Source organism: Pseudophryne corroboree, chromosome 1 (genome assembly GCF_028390025.1).
Source record: "Pseudophryne corroboree isolate aPseCor3 chromosome 1, aPseCor3.hap2, whole genome shotgun sequence".
NCBI classification, from domain to species: Eukaryota; Metazoa; Chordata; class Amphibia; order Anura; family Myobatrachidae; genus Pseudophryne; species Pseudophryne corroboree.
This window is the reverse complement of record NC_086444.1, coordinates 25,833,045-25,851,841: the sequence shown is the minus strand read 5'-3', so window position 1 is coordinate 25,851,841 and position 18,797 is coordinate 25,833,045. Positions and strand designations below refer to the sequence as shown.

The following is an 18,797-nucleotide window of genomic DNA, read 5'->3' as shown; positions in this document are numbered from 1 at the left end:
CTTTCACTACCCCCCTCCGTGTCACTCTCACTGCCCCCCACCGTGTCATTTTCACTGCCCCTCTCCATATCTCTCACTGCCCCCCTCCGTGTCACTTTCACTGCCCCCCTCCGTGTCACTCTCACTGCCCCCCTCCGTGTTACTTTCACTGCCCCTCTCCATATCTCTCACTGCCCCCCTCCGTGTCACTCTCACTGCCCCTCTCCATATCTCTCACTGCCCCTCTGTGTCACTCACTGCCCCCCCCCTCCCTCTGTGTCACTTTCACTGCCCCTCTCATATCTCTCACTGCCCCTCTCTGTGTCACTCACTGCCCCCCCTCCCTCTGTCACTTTCACTGCCCCTCTCCGTGTCACTCTCACTACCCCCTCTCCGTGTCACTTTCACTACCCCCCTTCGTGTCACTCTCACTGCCCCCCACCGTGTCACTTTCACTGCCCCTCTCCATATCTCTCACTGCCCCCCTCCGTGTCACTTTCACTACCCCCCTCCGTGTCACTCTCACTGCCCCCTCCGTGTCACTTTCACTGCCCCTCTCCATATCTCTCACTGCCCCCCTCCATGTCACTCTCACTGCCCCTCTCCGTGTCACTCTCACTGCCCCTTTCCGTGTCACTCTCACTGCCCCTCTCCATATCTCTCACTGCCCCCCTCCATGTCACTCTCACTGCCCCTCTCCGTGTCACTCTCACTGCCCCTTTCCGTGTCACTCTCACTGCCCCTCTCCATATCTTTCACTGCCCCTCTCCATGTCACTCACTGCCCCCCCTCCCTCTGTGTCACTTACACTGCCCCTCTCCATATCTCTCACTGCCCCTCTCCATATCTCTCACTGCCCCCCTCCGTGTCACTTTCACTGCCCCTCTCCGTGTCACTCTCACTGCCCCCTCCGTGTCACTTTCACTACCCCCCTCCGTGTCACTCTCACTGCCCCCCTCTGTGTCACTTTCACTGCCCCTCTCTGTGTCAGTCTCACTGCCCCTCTCCATGTCACTCTCACTGCCCTCTCCATGTCATTCTCACTGCCCCTCTCTGTGTCACTCTCACTACCCCCCTCCGTGTCACTCTCACTGCCCCCCTCCGTGTCACTTTCACTGCCCTTCTCCATATCTTTCACTGCACTCCTCCATGTCACTTTCACTGCCCCTCTCCGTGTCACTTTCACTGCCCCTCTCCGTGTCACTCACCGCCCCCCCCCCTGTGTCACTTTCACTGCCCCTCTCCGTGTAACTCACTGCCCCCCCTCTGTGTAATCACTGCCCCTCTCCATGTCACTCTCACTGCCCCCCTCCGTGTCACTCTCACTGCCCCCCTCCGTGTCATTCACACTGCCCCCCTCCGTGTCACTCTCACTGCCCCCCTCCGTGTCATTCTCACTGCCCCTTTCCGTGTCACTCTCACTGCCCCTTTCCGTGTCAGTCTCACTGCCCCCCTCCGTGTCACTCTCGCTGCCCCTCTCCATATCTCTCACTGCCCCTCTCTGTGTCACTCACTGCCCCCCCTCCCTCTGTGTCACTTTCACTGCCCCTCTCATATCTCTCACTGCCCCTCTCTGTGTCACTCACTGCCCCCCCCTCCCTCTGTGTCACTTTCACTGCCCCTCTCCGTGTCACTCTCACTACCCCCTCTCCGTGTCACTTTCACTACCCCCCTCCGTGTCACTCTCACTGCCCCCCACCGTTTCACTTTCACTGCCCCTCTCCATATCTCTCACTGCCCCCCTCCGTGTCACTTTCACTACCCCCCTCCGTGTCACTTTCACTGCCCCTCTCCATATCTCTCACTGCCCCCCTCCGTGTCACTCTCACTGCCCCTCTCCGTGTCACTCTCGCTGCCCCTCTCCATATCTTTCACTGCCCCTCTCCATGTCACTCACTGCCCCCCCTCCCTCTGTGTCACTTTCACTGCCCCTCTCCATATTTCTCACTGCTCCTCTCCATATCTCTCACTGCCCCCCTCCATGTCACTTTCACTGCCCCTCTCCGTGTCACTCTCACTGCCCCCCTCCGTGTCACTTTCACTACCCCCCTCCGTGTCACTCTCACTGCCCCCCTACGTGTCACTTTCACTACCCCCCTCCGTGTCACTCTCACTGCCCCCCTCTGTGTCACTTTCACTGCCCCTCTCCGTGTCAGTCTCACTGCCCCTCTCCATGTCATTCTCACTGCCCCTCTCTGTGTCACTCTCATTGCCCCTTTCCGTGTTAGTCTCACTGCCCCCCTCCGTGTCACTCTCACTGCCCCTCTCCGTGTCACTTTCACTGCCCCTCTCCGTGTCACTCTCACTGCCCCTCTCCATATCTTTCACTGCCCCTCTCCATATCTTTCACTGCCCCTCTCTGTGTCACTTTCACTGCCCCTCTCCGTGTCACTCACCGCCCCCCCCCTCTGTGTCACTTTCACTGCCCCTCTCCGTGTCACTCACTGCCCCCCCTCCGTGTAATCACTGCCCCTCTCCATGTCACGCTCACTGCCCCCCTCCGTGTCACTCTCACTGCCCCCCTCCGTGTCATTCACACTGCCCCCCTCCGTGTCACTCTCACTGCCCCCCTCCGTGTCACTCTCACTGCCCCTTTCCGTGTCACTCTCACTGCCCATTTCCGTGTCAGTCTCACTGCCCCCCTCCGTGTCACTCTTACTGCCCCCCTCCGTGTCACTCTCACTGCCCCTTTCCGTGTCACTCTCACTGCCCCTTTCCGTGTCACTCTCACTGCCCCTTTCCGTGTCACTCTCACTGCCCCTTTCCGTGTCACTCTCACTGCCCCTTTCCGTGTCAGTCTCACTGCCCCCCTCCGTGTCACTCTCACTGCCCCTTTCCGTGTCAGTCTCACTGCCCTCCTCCGTGTCACTTTCACTGCCCCTCCCCTCTCTCACTGCCCCTCTCCATATCTCTCACTGCCCCTCTCCATGTCACTGTCACTGCCCCTCTCCGTGTCATTCTCACTGCCCCTCTCCGTGTCATTCTCACTGCCCCTCTCCGTGTCATTCTCACTGCCCCTCTCTCCGTGTCATTCTCACTGCCCCTCTCCGTGTCACTCTCATTGCCCCTTTCCGTGTCAGTCTCACTGCCCCCCTCCGTGTCACTCTCACTGCCCCCCTCCGTGTCACTCTCACTGCCCCTCTCCATATCTTTCACTGCACTCCTCCATGTCACTTTCACTGCCCCTCACCGTGTCACTCTCACTGCCCCTCTCCATATCTTTCACTGCCCTCCTCCATGTCACTTTCACTGCCCCTTTCCGTGTCACTTTCACTGCCCCTCTCCGTGTCACTCACCGCCCCCCCCCCCCCTGTGTCACTTTCACTGCCCCTCTCCGTGTCACTCACTGCCCCCCCTCCGTGTAATCACTGCCCCTCTCCATGTCACTCTCACTTCCCCCATCCATATAATTTTCACTGCCCCCCTCCGTGTCACTCTCACTGCCCCCCTCCGTGTCACTCACACTGCTCCCCTCCGTGTCACTCTCACTGCCCCTTTCCGTGTCAGTCTCACTGCCCCCCTCCGTGTCACTCTCACTGCCCCCCTCCATGTCACTCTCACTGCCCCTTTCCGTGTCAGTCTCACTGCCCTCCTCCGTGTCACTTTCACTGCCCCTCCCCTCTCTCACTGCCCCATCCATATCACTATAAGTGCCCGCCCCCTATATCCCTCACTGTATCCATTCAAGTCACTCTCACTCCATCTCCATCTCTCTCCCTGCCCACCTCCGTGTCATTCTCACTGCCCCCCCTCCGTGTCATTCTCACTGCCCCCCTCCATGTCATTCTCACTGCCCCCCTCCGTGTCATTCTCACTGCCCCCCTCCATGTCATTCTCACTGCCCCCCTCCGTGTCATTCACACTGCCCTCTCAAAGCTCTATTTGCCCCTCCACTTAGTCTTGTTGTTCCCTCAGTCCCAAGACGTATGTTATACAGAAAGTCCTGGTGACCCCTCACTCTCAGGACACGTGTAATACAGACAGTCCCGGTGTCCCCTCACTCTCAGGAAACGTGTAATACAGACAGTCCCGGTGTCCCCTCACTCTCAGGAAACGTGTAATACAGACAGTCCTGGTGTCTCCTCACTCTCAGGACACATGTAATACAGACAGTCCCGGTGTCCCCTCACTCTCAGGACACGTGTTATCCAGACAGTCCCGATGTCCCTTCACTCTCAGGACACATGTAATACAGACAGTCCCGGTGTCCCCTCACTCTCAGAACACGTGTAATACAGACAGTCCTGGTGTCTCCTCACTCCCAGGACACGTGTAATACAGACAGTCGCGGTGTCTCCTCACTCTCAGGGCACATGTAGTACAGACAGCCCCGGTGTCCCCTCACTCTCAGGACACGTGTAATACAGACAGTCCTGGTGTCTCCTCACTCTCAGGACACGTGTAATACAGACAGTTTCGGTGTCCCCTCACTCTCAGGACACGTGTAATACAAACAGTTCCGGTGTCCCCTCACTCTCAGGACACGTGTAATAAAGACAGTCCCGGTGTCCCCTCACTCTCAGCACACGTGTAATACAGACAGTCCCGGTGTCCCCTCCCTCTCAGGACACGTGTTATACAGACAGGCCCGGTGTCCCCTCCCTCTCAGGACACGTGTTATACAGACGGTCCCGGTGTCCCCTCACTCTCAGGACACGTGTTATACAGACGGTCCCGGTGTCCCCTCACTCTCAGAACACGTGTAATACAGACAGTCCCGGTGTCTCCTCACTCCCAGGACACGTGTAATACAGACAGTCGCGGTGTCTCCTCACTCTCAGGGCACATGTAGTACAGACAGCCCCGGTGTCCCCTCACTCTCAGGACACGTGTAATACAGACAGTCCTGGTGTCTCCTCACTCTCAGGACACGTGTAATACAGACAGTTTCGGTGTCCCCTCACTCTCAGGACACGTGTAATACAAACAGTTCCGGTGTCCCCTCACTCTCAGGACACGTGTAATAAAGACAGTCCCGGTGTCCCCTCACTCTCAGCACACGTGTAATACAGACAGTCCCGGTGTCCCCTCCCTCTCAGGACACGTGTTATACAGACAGGCCCGGTGTCCCCTCCCTCTCAGGACACGTGTTATACAGACGGTCCCGGTGTCCCCTCACTCTCAGGACACGTGTTATACAGACGGTCCCGGTGTCCCCTCACTCTCAGCACACGTGTAATACAGACAGTCCAGGTGTCCTCTCACTCTCAGGACACGTGTAATACAGACAGTCCCGGTGTCCCCTCACTCTCAGGACAAGTGTAATACAGACAGTCCCGGTGTCCCCTCACTCTCAGGACACGTGTAATACAGACAGTCCCGGTGTCCTCTCACTCTCAGGACACGTGTAATACAGACAGTCCCGGTGTCCTCTCACTCTCAGGACACGTGTAATACAGACAGTCCTGGTGTCCTCTCACTCTCAGGACACGTGTTATACAGACGGTCCCGGTGTCCCCTCACTCTCAGGACACGTGTTATACAGACGGTCCCGGTGTCCCCTCACTCTCAGGACACGTGTAATACAGACAGTCCCTGTGTCCTCTCACTCTCAGGACACGTGTAATACAGACAGTCCCGGTGTCCCCTCACTCTCAGCACACGTGTAATACAGACAGTCCCGGTGTCCTCTCACTCTCAGGACACGTGTAATACAGACAGTCCCGGTGTCCCCTCACTCTCAGGACACGTGTAATACAGACAGTCCCGGTGTCCCCTCACTCTCAGGACACATCTAATATAGACAGTCCTGGTGTCCCCTCACTCTCAGAACATGTGTAATACAGACAGTCCCGGTGTCCCCTCACTCTCAGGACACGTGTAATACAGACAGTCCCGGTGTCCTCTCACTCTCAGGACACGTGTAATACAGACAGTCCCGGTGTCCCCTCACTCTCTGGACACGTAATACAGACAGTCTTGGTGTCCCCTCACTCTCAGGACACGTAATACAGACAGTCTTGGTGTCCCCTCACTCTCAGGACATGTGTAATACAGACAGTCCTGGTGTCCACTCACTCTCAGGACACGTGTAATACAGACAGTCCCGGTGTCCTCTCACTCTCAGGACACGTGTAATACAGACAGTCCCGGTGTCCCCTCACTCTCAGGACACGTGTAATACAGACAGTCCCGGTGTCCCCTCACTCTCAGGACACGTGTAATACAGACAGTCCCGGTGTCCCCTCACTCTCAGGACACGTGTAATACAGACAATCCCGGTGTCCCCTTACTCTCAGGACACGTGTAATACAGACAGTCCCGGTATCCTCTCACTCTCAGGACACGTGTAATACAGACAGTCTTGGTGTCCCCTCACTCTCAGGACACGTGTAATACAGACAGTCCCAGTATCCTCTCACTCTCAGGACACGTGTAATACAGACAGTCTTGGTGTCCCCTCACTCTCAGGACACGTGTAATACAGACAGTCCCGGTATCCCCTCACTCTCAGGACACGTGTAATATAGACAGTCCCGGTGTCCCCTCACTCTCAGGACACGTGTAATACAGACAGTCCCGGTGTCCCCTCACTCTCAGGACACGTGTAATACAGACAGTCCTGGTGTCCTCTCACTCTCAGGACACGTGTTATACAGACGGTCCCGGTGTCCCCTCACTCTCAGGACACGTGTTATACAGACGGTCCCGGTGTCCCCTCACTCTCAGGACACGTGTAATACAGACAGTCCCTGTGTCCTCTCACTCTCAGGACACGTGTAATACAGACAGTCCCGGTGTCCCCTCACTCTCAGGACACGTGTAATACAGACGGTCCCGGTGTCCCCTCACTCTCAGCACACGTGTAATACAGACGGTCCCGGTGTCCCCTCACTCTCAGGACACGTGTAATACAGACAGTCCTGGTGTCCTCTCACTCTCAGGACACGTGTTATACAGACGGTCCCGGTGTCCCCTCACTCTCAGGACACGTGTTATACAGACGGTCCCGGTGTCCCCTCACTCTCAGGACACGTGTAATACAGACAGTCCCTGTGTCCTCTCACTCTCAGGACACGTGTAATACAGACAGTCCCGGTGTCCCCTCACTCTCAGGACACGTGTAATACAGACGGTCCCGGTGTCCCCTCACTCTCAGCACACGTGTAATACAGACGGTCCCGGTGTCCCCTCACTCTCAGGACACGTGTAATACAGACGTCCCGGTGTCCCCTCACTCTCAGGACACGTGTAATACAGACGGTCCCGGTGTCCCCTCACTCCCAGGACATGTGTAATACAGACGGTCCCGGTGTCCCCTCACTCTCAGGACACGTAATACAGACAGTCCCGGTGTCCCCTCACTCTCAGGACACGTGTAATACAGACAGTCCCGGTGTCCTCTCACTCTCTCAGGACACGTGTAATACAGACAGTCCCGGTGTCCCCTCACTCTCAGGACACGTAATACAGACAGTCCCGGTGTCCCCTCACTCTCAGGACATGTGTAATACAGACAGTCCCGGTGTCCACTCACTCTCAGTACATGTGTAATACAGACAGTCCCGGTGTCCTCTCACTCTCAGGACACGTGTAATACAGACAGTCCTGGTGTCCTCTCACTCTCAGGACACGTGTAATACAGACAGTCCTGGTGTCCTCTCACTCTCAGGACACGTGTAATACAGACAGTCCCGGTGTCCCCTCACTCTCAGGACACGTGTAATACAGACAGTCCCGGTGTCCCCTCACTCTCAGGACACGTGTAATACAGACAGTCCCGGTGTCCCCTCACTCTCAGGACACGTGTAATACAGACAGTCCCGGTGTCCCCTCACTCTCAGCACACGTGTAATACAGACGGTCCCGGTGTCCCCTCACTCTCAGGACACGTGTAATTCAGACGGTCCCGGTGTCCCCTCACTCTCAGGACACGTGTAATACAGACAGTCCCGGTGTCCCCTCACTCTCAGCACACGTGTAATACAGACAGTCCAGGTGTCCTCTCACTCTCAGGACACGTGTAATACAGACAGTCCCGGTGTCCCCTCACTCTCAGGACACGTGTAATACAGACAGTCCCGGTGTCCTCTCACTCTCAGGACACGTGTAATACAGACAGTCTTGGTGTCCCCTCACTCTCAGGACACGTGTAATACAGACAGTCCCGGTGTCCCCTCACTCTCAGGACACGTCTAATATAGACAGTCCCGGTGTCCCCTCACTCTCAGAACATGTGTAATACAGACAGTCCCGGTGTCCCCTCACTCTCAGGACACGTGTAATACAGACAGTCCCGGTGTCCTCTCACTCTCAGGACACGTGTAATACAGAGAGTCCCGGTGTCCCCTCACTCTCAGGACACGTAATACAGACAGTCTTGGTGCCCCTCACTCTCAGGACATGTGTAATACAGACAGTCCTGGTGTCCACTCACTCTCAGGACACGTGTAATACAGACAGTCCTGGTGTCCTCTCACTCTCAGGACACGTGTAATACAGACAGTCCCGGTGTCCCCTCACTCTCAGGACACGTGTAATACAGACAGTCCCGGTGTCCCCTCACTCTCAGGACACGTGTAATACAGACAGTCCCGGTGTCCCCTCACTCTCAGGACACGTGTAATACAGACAGTCCCGGTGTCCCCTCACTCTCAGGACACGTGTAATACAGACAGTCCCGGTGTCCCCTCACTCTCAGGACACGTGTAATACAGACAGTCCCGGTGTCCCCTCACTCTCAGGACACTTGTAATACAGACAGTCCCGGTGTCACCTCACTCTCAGGACACGTGTAATACAGACAGTCCCGGTGTCCCCTCACTCTCAGGACACGTGTAATACAGACAGTCCCGGTATCCTCTCACTCTTAGGACACGTGTAATACAGACAGTCTTGGTGTCCCCTCACTCTCAGGACACGTGTAATACAGACAGTCCCAGTATCCTCTCACTCTCAGTACACGTGTAATACAGACAGTCTTGGTGTCCCCTCACTCTCAGGACACGTGTAATACAGACAGTCCCGGTATCCCCTCACTCTCAGGACACGTGTAATATAGACAGTCCCGGTGTCCCCTCACTCTCAGGACACGTGTAATACAGACAGTCCCGGTGTCCCCTCACTCTCGGGACACGTGTAATACAGACGGCCCCGGTGTCCTTTCACTCTCAGGACACGTGTAATACAGACAGTCCCGGTGTCTCCTCACTCTCAGGACACGTGTAATACAGACAGTCCCGGTGTCCCCTCACTCTCAGGACACGTGTAATACAGACAGTCCCGGTGTCCTCTCACTCTCAGGACACATGTAATACAGACAGTCCCGGTGTCCCCTCACTCTCAGGACACGTAATACAGACAGTCCTGGTGTCCCCTCAATCTCAGGACACGTGTAATACAGACAGTCTTGGTGTCCCCTTACTTCTGGACACGTGTAATACAGACAGTCCCTGTGTCCCCTCACTCTCAGGACACGTGTAATATAGACAGTCCCGGTGTCCCCTCACTCTCAGGACTCGTGTAATACAGACAGTCCCGGTGTCCCCTCACTCTCGGGACACGTGTAATACAGACAGCCCCGGTGTCCTTTCACTCTCAGGACACGTGTAATACAGACAGTCCCAGTGTCTCCTCACTCTCAGGACACGTGTAATACAGACAGTCCCGGTGTCCACTCACTCTCAGTACATGTGTAATACAGACAGTCCCGGTGTCCCCTCACTCTCGGGACACGTGTAATACAGACGGCCCCGGTGTCCTTTCACTCTCAGGACACGTGTAATACAGACAGTCCCAGTGTCTCCTCACTCTCAGGACACGTGTAATACAGACAGTCCCGGTGTCCACTCACTCTCAGGACACGTGTAATACAGACAGTCCCGGAATCCCCTCACTCTCAGGACACGTGTAATACAGAAAGTCCCGGCATCCCCTCACTCTCAGTACATGTGTAATACAGACAGTCCCGGTGTCCCCTCACTCTCAGGACACATGTAATACAGACAGCCCCGGTGTCCTCTCACTCTCAGGACACGTGTAATACAGACAGTCCCGGTGTCTCCTCATTCTCAGGACACGTGTAATACAGACAGTCCCGGTGTCCCATCACTCTCAGGACACGTGTAATACAGACAGTCCCAGTGTCCCCTCACTCTCAGGACACATGTAATACAGACAGTCCCGGTGTCCCCTCACTCTCAGGACACGTGTAATACAGACAGTCCCGGTGTCTCCTCATTCTCAGGACATGTGTAATACAGACAGTCCCGGTGTCCCCTCACTCTCAGGACACATGTAATACAGACAGTCCCGGTGTCCCCTCACTCTCAGGACACGTGTTATACAGACAGTCCCGGTGTCCCCTCACTCTCAGGACACGTGTTATACAGACAGTCCCGGTGTCCCCTCACACTCAGGACACGTGTAATACAGACAGTCCCGGTGTCCCCTCACTCTCAGGACACGTGTAATACAGACAGTCCCGGTGTCTCCTCATTCTCAGGACATGTGTAATACAGACAGTCCCGGTGTCCCCTCACTCTCAGGACACATGTAATACAGACAGTCCCGGTGTCCCCTCACTCTCAGGACACGTGTTATACAGACAGTCCCGGTGTCCCCTCACTCTCAGGACACGTGTTATACAGACAGTCCCGGTGTCCCCTCACACTCAGGACACATGTAATACAGACAGTCCCGGTGTCCCCTCACTCTCAGGACACGTGTAATACAGACAGTCCCGGTGTCTCCTCATTCTCAGGACATGTGTAATACAGACAGTCCCGGTGTCCCCTCACTCTCAGGACACATGTAATACAGACAGTCCCAGTGTCCCCTCACTCTCAGGACATGTGTAATACAGACAGTCCCGGTGTCCCCTCACTCTCAGGACACATGTAATACAGACAGTCCCGGTGTCCCCTCACTCTCAGGACACATGTAATACAGACAGTCCCGGTGTCCCCTCACTCTCAGGACACGTGTTATACAGACAGTCCCGGTGTCCCCTCACTCTCAGGACACGTGTTATACAGACAGTCCCGGTGTCCCCTCACTCTCAGGACACGTGTTATACAGACAGTCCCGGTGTCCCCTCACTCTCAGGACACGTGTAATACAGACAGTCCCGGTGTCCCCTCACTCTCAGGACACGTGTAATACAGACAGTCCCGGTGTCCCCTCACTCTCAGGACACATGTAATACAGACAGTCCCAGTGTCCCCTCACACTCAGGACACATGTAATACAGACAGTCTTGGTGTCCCCTCACTCTCAGGACACGTGTTATACAGACAGTCCCGGTGTCCCCTCACTCTCAGGACACGTGTTATACAGACAGTCCCGGTGTCCCCTCACACTCAGGACACATGTAATACAGACAGTCTTGGTGTCCCCTCACTCTCAGGACACGTGTAATACAGACAGTCCCAGTGTCCCCTCACACTCAGGACACGTGTAATACAGACAGTCCCGGTGTCCCCTCACTCTCAGGACACATGTAATACAGACAGTCCCAGTGTCCCCTCACACTCAGGACACGTGTAATACAGACAGTCCCGGTGTCCCCTCACTCTCAGGACACATGTAATACGGATGGTCCCGGTGTCTTTCTCCAAACTATCAGTGGTTAGGGCTGTGATCAGAGTGTTTCCGTCCAGCATATTCGCCAGCCTGCAAAACTACACTGATTAGTTACTGCAACAGCCACATAAGTGTGCTCTTGTCCAGTGGTTTGGTTTGTTCTGCATGCGGCACGGGTAGATTAGGGGCCGCGATGGTGACTGGCATGTGCGCAGGAATACTTGTCCTGAGTCTGTAGTGTGTAATATTCTGTTTTATTTTATAAAATGCATGAACAAACACATAAAGGAAAATGACACCTACAGAATGTATTTTCTTTGCCGCAAAGAGTAAAAGACTCAAACAGAGATCTTAGAGGCCTTCTATTACAACGGCACTGCAGCTGCTGTGGAACTACACAGCCCAGCATGCACTGAGACAGGTCTGCTGTTAGGCTGTGCTATAACTGTGGGAGGGCATGCTGGGATGTGTATTCCCTCAGCAGCTGGAGTACGCATGTTGCCTAGCCTTGTTCTATCAGCTATTTTATAGACTGCACCAATATTCAGGAACTACAGACAACAGGGAGGCAAAAAGTAAAGGTCACGTGTCCCAGTTTTCCTAGGAAAGGGCAAAGTTACTCACAATGGGGGTCATCCCATCCTGTTCGCACACAGTGGTTCTTCGCTGCGGTGTGAACGGGTCGGAACTGTGCATGCACGGCGTGCGCGCTGTTGCCGTCGCTGGGCAACGGCGCGCACAGCGAAAAAAAGAAGACGCATCGCCGACCGCAAGAAGATTGACAGCGGAGAGGCGTTCCGGGGCGGATACTCATCGTTGAATGCCGTTTTCGAGGAGTGGTCGTCCGAACACAGGCGGATGTCTGATGTCAAAGCCGGGAGGAACGTCGCTGGATCCATCGCACAGGGTAAGTAGATCCAGCCTTACTCTTCCACAGCACAAAACTTTTTTAGCTTAGCAGAGCTGCACAAGTGATCGCAGCCCTGCTATGCTAAAATACACTCCCCCATAGGCCGGGATTAGTTGATCGCACCAGCAGCAAAAAGTTACTGGCTGCGATCAACTCGGAATGACCACCTATGCTTGTTTCTCTAATAGTCAACCTGTAAATGCCCCAGGTAGATGGTAATATGGTAATAGGCTGCCGTAACTAATTCCTAAACAATGATTATGGGGTCCATTTATAATTAATCACATTTACGGTGCGATCTGGGGGCCATATTAACGCCCAACATTGCATTGCAAAATGTGTTACATCGCCAGGATGCGGGATGGAGCTCCCGCAGGGGAAGCCTGTCCCTGCCACGTGCTCCAAGTGCTGCGCATGCGTGGCCAGGCCGACTGCCATGTACAGCGCCACTTTCAGCAGAGGGTCCCAGGGGAACCTTCCTGAAATACTTCTGGGAAACGTACCCCATGGGCTACAACCGGCTATCGCCATCTGAAGATGGTGTTAGCTACAGGGGCCAATTTTGGGAATGCTTCGCGTTCCGGATATTGATAAGTCGGGCAGCATCCGCCATAGAAACGGGTGTGGATCATTAGATCGACAGTGTCTAGGTCGACCGCTATAGATCGACAGGGTTTCTAGGTTGACGTGCTAGGTCGACAGGTCAAAAGGTCGACATTCGTTTTTTGGGGGGGTTTCTTCACTTTTTCATACTTAACGATCCACGTGGACTACGATTGGAACGGTAAAGTATGAAAAAGTTCAAATAAAACACCTCATGTCGACCTTTTGACCTGTCAACCTAGCACATGTCGACCTAGAAACCCTGTCGACCTAGTGACTGTCGACCTATAGTGGTCGACCTAAACATTGTCGACCTAGACAGTGTCGATCTTCAGACTGGATCCCCATAGAAACCTATGGGGGGTGCTGCTGCGGGTGGGAATGGATGGATCTCCGATACCTGCTGCAGCCCCTCCTGCATGCATTCAGGGGATACGTAATATTTGCGGCTATATCCCAAAAACTGGTGTTTTCGGGGCTCTAGCTGTAAATATTTTTCTTATAAATGAGCCCCTTTAAGTGCCCCAGACACAAGGAACAAGGAAGATGTTAATATGTGCTCTCCATAAACATATCACTATTAAAAAGAAAATAACTATAATAGGGATGTAGTTGGCATCCCGACTCTTGAGATGTCGGCGGTCAGAAGACTGGTGCTGGAACCTCAACACCGCGCAGAATCCCAACAGTCAGAATTAAGTATGCCAGTGAGGGTTAGGCTGCGGAGGGGAAGGTTAGGATTAGGCACTAGGGTTAGGGTTAGGCTGCGGGTAAGGAGGGTAAGGGTGAGGTTTTGCCCACTTACCTACATGTGTTGTGATTCCGCTGGCATCCTGTCAGATCCTGTACCCGACCACTATAAAACCATTGAATTTGACAGTATACAAGGACTACTTGTTCTGTCTCGTCTGCCTTGATCTTGTGCCCAGCTGAGTAGTATGCATATTGTGCTCCTGATTTAAAGCGTGATGGCGCAGCCATGACACAGCAAAATTCTGCAGAAGCCGCAGAAACTGTCTTAACTAAAGAGACACCCAACGCCGGCCTTTCCGATCCACTGCTGCGTACGAAGAGGCAGCATTGGATCAATTTCGTGAACATCGGCCATCTGCAAAGTTACGCCGCCGAGACCAGCGAAGCTGCATACGAGGATGCAGCCATTGGTTTTGGCGCGCTTAGAGAAACTCTCCCCGTCGCTACCAGCAGCGTGTGGATGATGCTGCTACTTTTGGGGCCCTGCAAGCAACGTCGCAAGACCAGATCTCAGTGATCATTGGCCCTCATTCCGAGTTGTTCGCTCGCTGGCCGCTTTTAGCAGCATCGCACACGCTAGGCCGCCGCCCTCTGCGAGTGTATCTTAGCTTAGCAGAATAGCGAAAGAAAGATTAGCAGAACTGCTACTAAATAATTCCCTGCAGTTTCTGAGTAGCTCCGGACCTACTCCTAGACTGCGATCACCTCAGTCCGTTTAGTTCCTGGTTTGACGTCACAAACACGCCCTGCGTTCGCCCAGCCACTCCCCCGTTTCTCCAGCCACTCCCACGTTTTTCCCTGACACGCCTGCGTTTTTTAGCAAACGCCGGGAAAACGCTGAGTTGCCACCCAGAAACACCCACTTCCTGTCATTCATTTACCGAACACCAGTGCGACTGAAAAGCGCCACACGAACAACAGCAAAACTGCTAAGTTTTTAGTAAAATAACTAAGCGCATGCGCTCTGCGTACCATGCGCATGCGCATTTAGTAACTAATCACAACATAGCGAAAATCGGCAACGAGCGAACAACTCGGAATGAGCGCCATTGAACGTTGAAGATTTACAGAAATATCGGATGTGCGTAAATCTCTGACTCAGGGCCCAGTGTGTGTTTTGCAAATCTACAAGGGATAAATCCATTTGGTACCTGTGCTTTCCATTCTCTGAATATTGGTTTCGCTCACATACTGGCTGCAGCCTGATTGGCTGGAAGTAAAATAATGACATCATAATGAAAAAAGTAAAAATGATAAGAGGCAATTACAGTATATTACAGCTCACATCGCACGTGACCTCATTCCTGCTGAGTCCTTATGCGATGCAGATTGTGCTTTTCGGTTTATAGGATTGAATACTTTGTGTAATGTATTGTGCAAACATATTAAAATAAACTGAAAGCAAATGACATTAATTTTTAAATACAATAAAAGCACACTCCATTATAAATACAGTAACGCACAGACTTTCCAGAATCCAGTACGCCAAAGGTTCTCAAACTCGGTCCTCAGGACCCCACACGGTGCATGTTTTGTAGGTCTCCTCACAGAATTACAAGTGAAATAATTAGTTCCACCTGTGGGCCTTTAAAAATGTGTCAGTGAGTAATTAATTCACCTGTGCACCTGCTGGGTTACCTGCAAAACATGCACTGTGTGGGGTCCTGAGGACCGAGCTTGAGAACCTATGCAGTACGCCATGCACAGCGCAGCACTACCTGTTCTGCACCACTAGGGGCGCTGGCGTTTACATTCTGTGCTGTTCTCACGGGAGAGGAGATGACTGACAGTATACAGAGAGAAATGATAAATTAATGACAGGTAAACAAATAATAAAAGTAATGTCCAGACAATGGCCGTCATTTTCTCCCAGACGTTTGTACATATCAATGTAGTTATATGTCTCTGGTGAGCAGCCCAGTATGTGAGCATTGTACATTGTTACACGTCTCTCTGCGTTTCATAGTCCCTGGCTGCAGGGCTGTGCCGTCCCCAGCTATCACATGTATTCACATATTTGTTTCCATGTCTGGGTTCCCTTTCTCCATCTCATCTAGCATCTTCTCCTCCGTGGGCTGATGGTGTAGTCCCACTAGCAGCTGGTACAGGAAGGCGCCGGTCACACTGCCCACCATGGGGGCCACAATCGGCACCCAACACCAGTAATTCCCAGCCCTGGAATGGATGACAAGAAGTGGAAATTACGTGCTGTTTACTGATTAATACACAGAAGTACTTTTCTCAGTGTTGTATGTTTAGTTTATAGACATTTGCCACCACAGTTCTCAAGCATCAGTGTGACAGAAACATGGCACTCTGCTCCTTCCACCATTTACCACTATGACCTCCTGTTGCCTCCATTCCCCTCCTTGCATGATGTCACCGCCCCTGGCACGTCAGCCATATCCTGATATACTCTGTACTGCTGGGGACCCTGCTCCTCCCACTATATAACTCTCAGTCTGTGGCTTCCTGCTGCCTCCATTCCCCTCCTATCATCATGTCACTGCCCCTGTCACATGCAGCCCTGTCCTCACTGACACATCACTCATCTCCTGATATACTCTGTGCTGCTGGGGACCCTGCTCCTCCCACTATATAACTGTCAGTCTGTGGCTTCCTGCTGCCTCCATTCCCCTCCTCACATCATGTCGCTGCCCCTGTCACATGCAGCCCTGTCCTCACTGACACATCACTCATCTCCTGATATACTCTGTGCTGCTGGGGCCCCTACTCCTCCCACTATATAACTCTCAGTCTGTGTCTTCCTGCTGCCTCCATTCCCCTCCTCACATCATGTCACTGCCCCTGTCACATGCAGCCCTGTCCTCAGTGTCACATCACTCATCTCCTGATATACTCTGTGCTGCTGGGGACCCTGCTCCTCCCACTATATAACTCTCAGTCTGTGTCTTCCTGCTGCCTCCATTCCCCTCCTCACATCATGTCACTGCCCCTGTCACATGCAGCCCTGTCCTCACTGACACATCACTCATCTCCTGATATACTCTGTGCTGCTGGGGCCCCTACTCCTCCCACTATATAACTATCAGTCTGTGTCTTCCTGCTGCCTCCATTCCCCTCCTCACATCACATCATTGCTCCTGTGACATGCAGCCCTGTCCTCACTGACACATCACTCATCTCCTGATATACTCTGTGCTGCTGGGGACCCTGCTCCTCCCACTATATAACTCTCAGTCTGTGTCTTAGTGCTGCCTCCATTCCCCTCCTCACATCACATCATTGCTCCTGTGACATGCAGCCCTGTCCTCACTGACACATCACTCATCTCCTGATATACTCTGTGCTGCTGGGGACCCTACTCCTCCCACTATATAACTCTCAGTCTGTGGCTTCCTGCTGCCTCCATTCCCCCCCTCACTTCATGTCACTGCCCCTGTCACATGCTGCCCTGTCCTCACTGACACATCCCTCATCTCCTGATACACTCTGTGCTGCTGGGGACCCTGCTCCTCCCACTATATAACTCTCAGTCTGTGGCTTCCTGCTGCCTCCATTCCTCTCCTCACATCATCTCACTGCCCCTGTCACATGCAGCCCTGTCCTCACTGACACATCCCTCATCTCCTGATATACTCTGTGCTGCTGGGGACCCTGCTCCTCCCACTATATAACTCTCAGTCTGTGGCTTCCTGCTGCCTCCATTCCCCTCCTCACATCATGTCACTGCCCCTGTCACATGCAGCCCTGTCCTCACTGACACATCACTCATCTCCTGATATACTCTGTGCTGCTGGGGACACTGCTCCTCCCACTATATAACGCTCAGTCTGTGGCTTCCTGCTGCCTCCATTCCCCTCCTCACATCATGTCACTGCCCCTGTCACATACAGCCCTGTCCTCACTGACACATCACTCATCTCCTGATATACTCTGTGCTGCTGGGGACCCTACTCCTCCCACTATATAACTCTCAGTCTGTGGCTTCCTGCTGCCTCCATTCCCCTCCTCACATCATGTCACTGCCCCTGTCACACGCAGCCCTGTCCTCACTGACACATCACTCCTCTCCTGATATACTCTGTGCTGCTGGGGATCCTGCTCCACCCACTATATAACTCTGTCTGTGGCTTCCTGCTGCCTCCATTCCCCTCCTCACATCATGTCACTGCCCCTATCACATGCAGCCCTGTCCTCACTGACACATCACTCATCTCCTGATATACTCTGTGCTGCTGGGGACCCTGCTCCTCCCACTATATAACTCTCAGTCTGTGGCTTCCTGCTGCCTCCATTCCCCTCCTCACATCATGTCACTGCCCCTGTCACATGCAGCCCTGTCCTCACTGACACATCACTCATCTCCTGATATACTCTGTGCTGCTGGGGACACTGCTCCTCCCACTATATAACGCTCAGTCTGTGGCTTCCTGCTGCCTCCATTCCCCTCCTCACATCATGTCACTGCCCCTGTCACATACAGCCCTGTCCTCACTGACACATCACTCATCTCCTGATATACTCTGTGCTGCTGGGGACCCTACTCCTCCCACTATATAACTCTCAGTCTGTGGCTTCCTGCTGCCTCCATTCCCCTCCTCACATCATGTCACTGCCCCTGTCACACGCAGCCCTGTCCTCACTGACACATCACTCCTCTCCTGATATACTCTGTGCTGCTGGGGATCCTGCTCCACCCACTATATAACTCTCAGTCTGTGGCTTCCTGCTGCCTCCATTCCCCTCCTCACATCATGTCACTGCCCCTATCACATGCAGCCCTGTCCTCACTGACACATCACTCATCTCCTGATATACTCTGTGCTGCTGGGGACCCTACTCCTCCCACTAAATAACTCTCAGTCTGTGGCCTCCTGCTGCCTCCATTCCTCTCCTCACATCATGTCACTGCCCCTGTCACATGCAGCCCTGTCCTCACTGACACATCACTCATCTCCTGATATACTCTGTGCTGCTGGTGACCCTGCTCCTCCCACTATATAACTCTCAGTCTGTGGCTTCCTGCTGCCTCCATTCCGCTCCTCACATCATGTCACTGCCCCTG

General features: G+C 53.7%; 1 protein-coding gene across 2 annotated transcripts in view; it reads right to left on the bottom strand.

The window, feature by feature from the left end:
- Window positions 1-11,737: 11,737 nt before the first annotated feature.
- LOC135054712 (aquaporin-7-like) overlaps window positions 11,738-18,797 on the bottom strand; it is a 63,596-nt gene continuing 56,536 nt past the window's right edge. For both annotated transcript variants that reach the window (XM_063957999.1, XM_063958008.1), the window contains exon 6: window positions 11,738-15,943. In XM_063957999.1, the coding sequence (XP_063814069.1) occupies window positions 15,778-15,943 (166 nt within the window). In that variant the 3' untranslated portion in view covers window positions 11,738-15,777. The remainder of the gene's footprint in view (window positions 15,944-18,797) is intronic.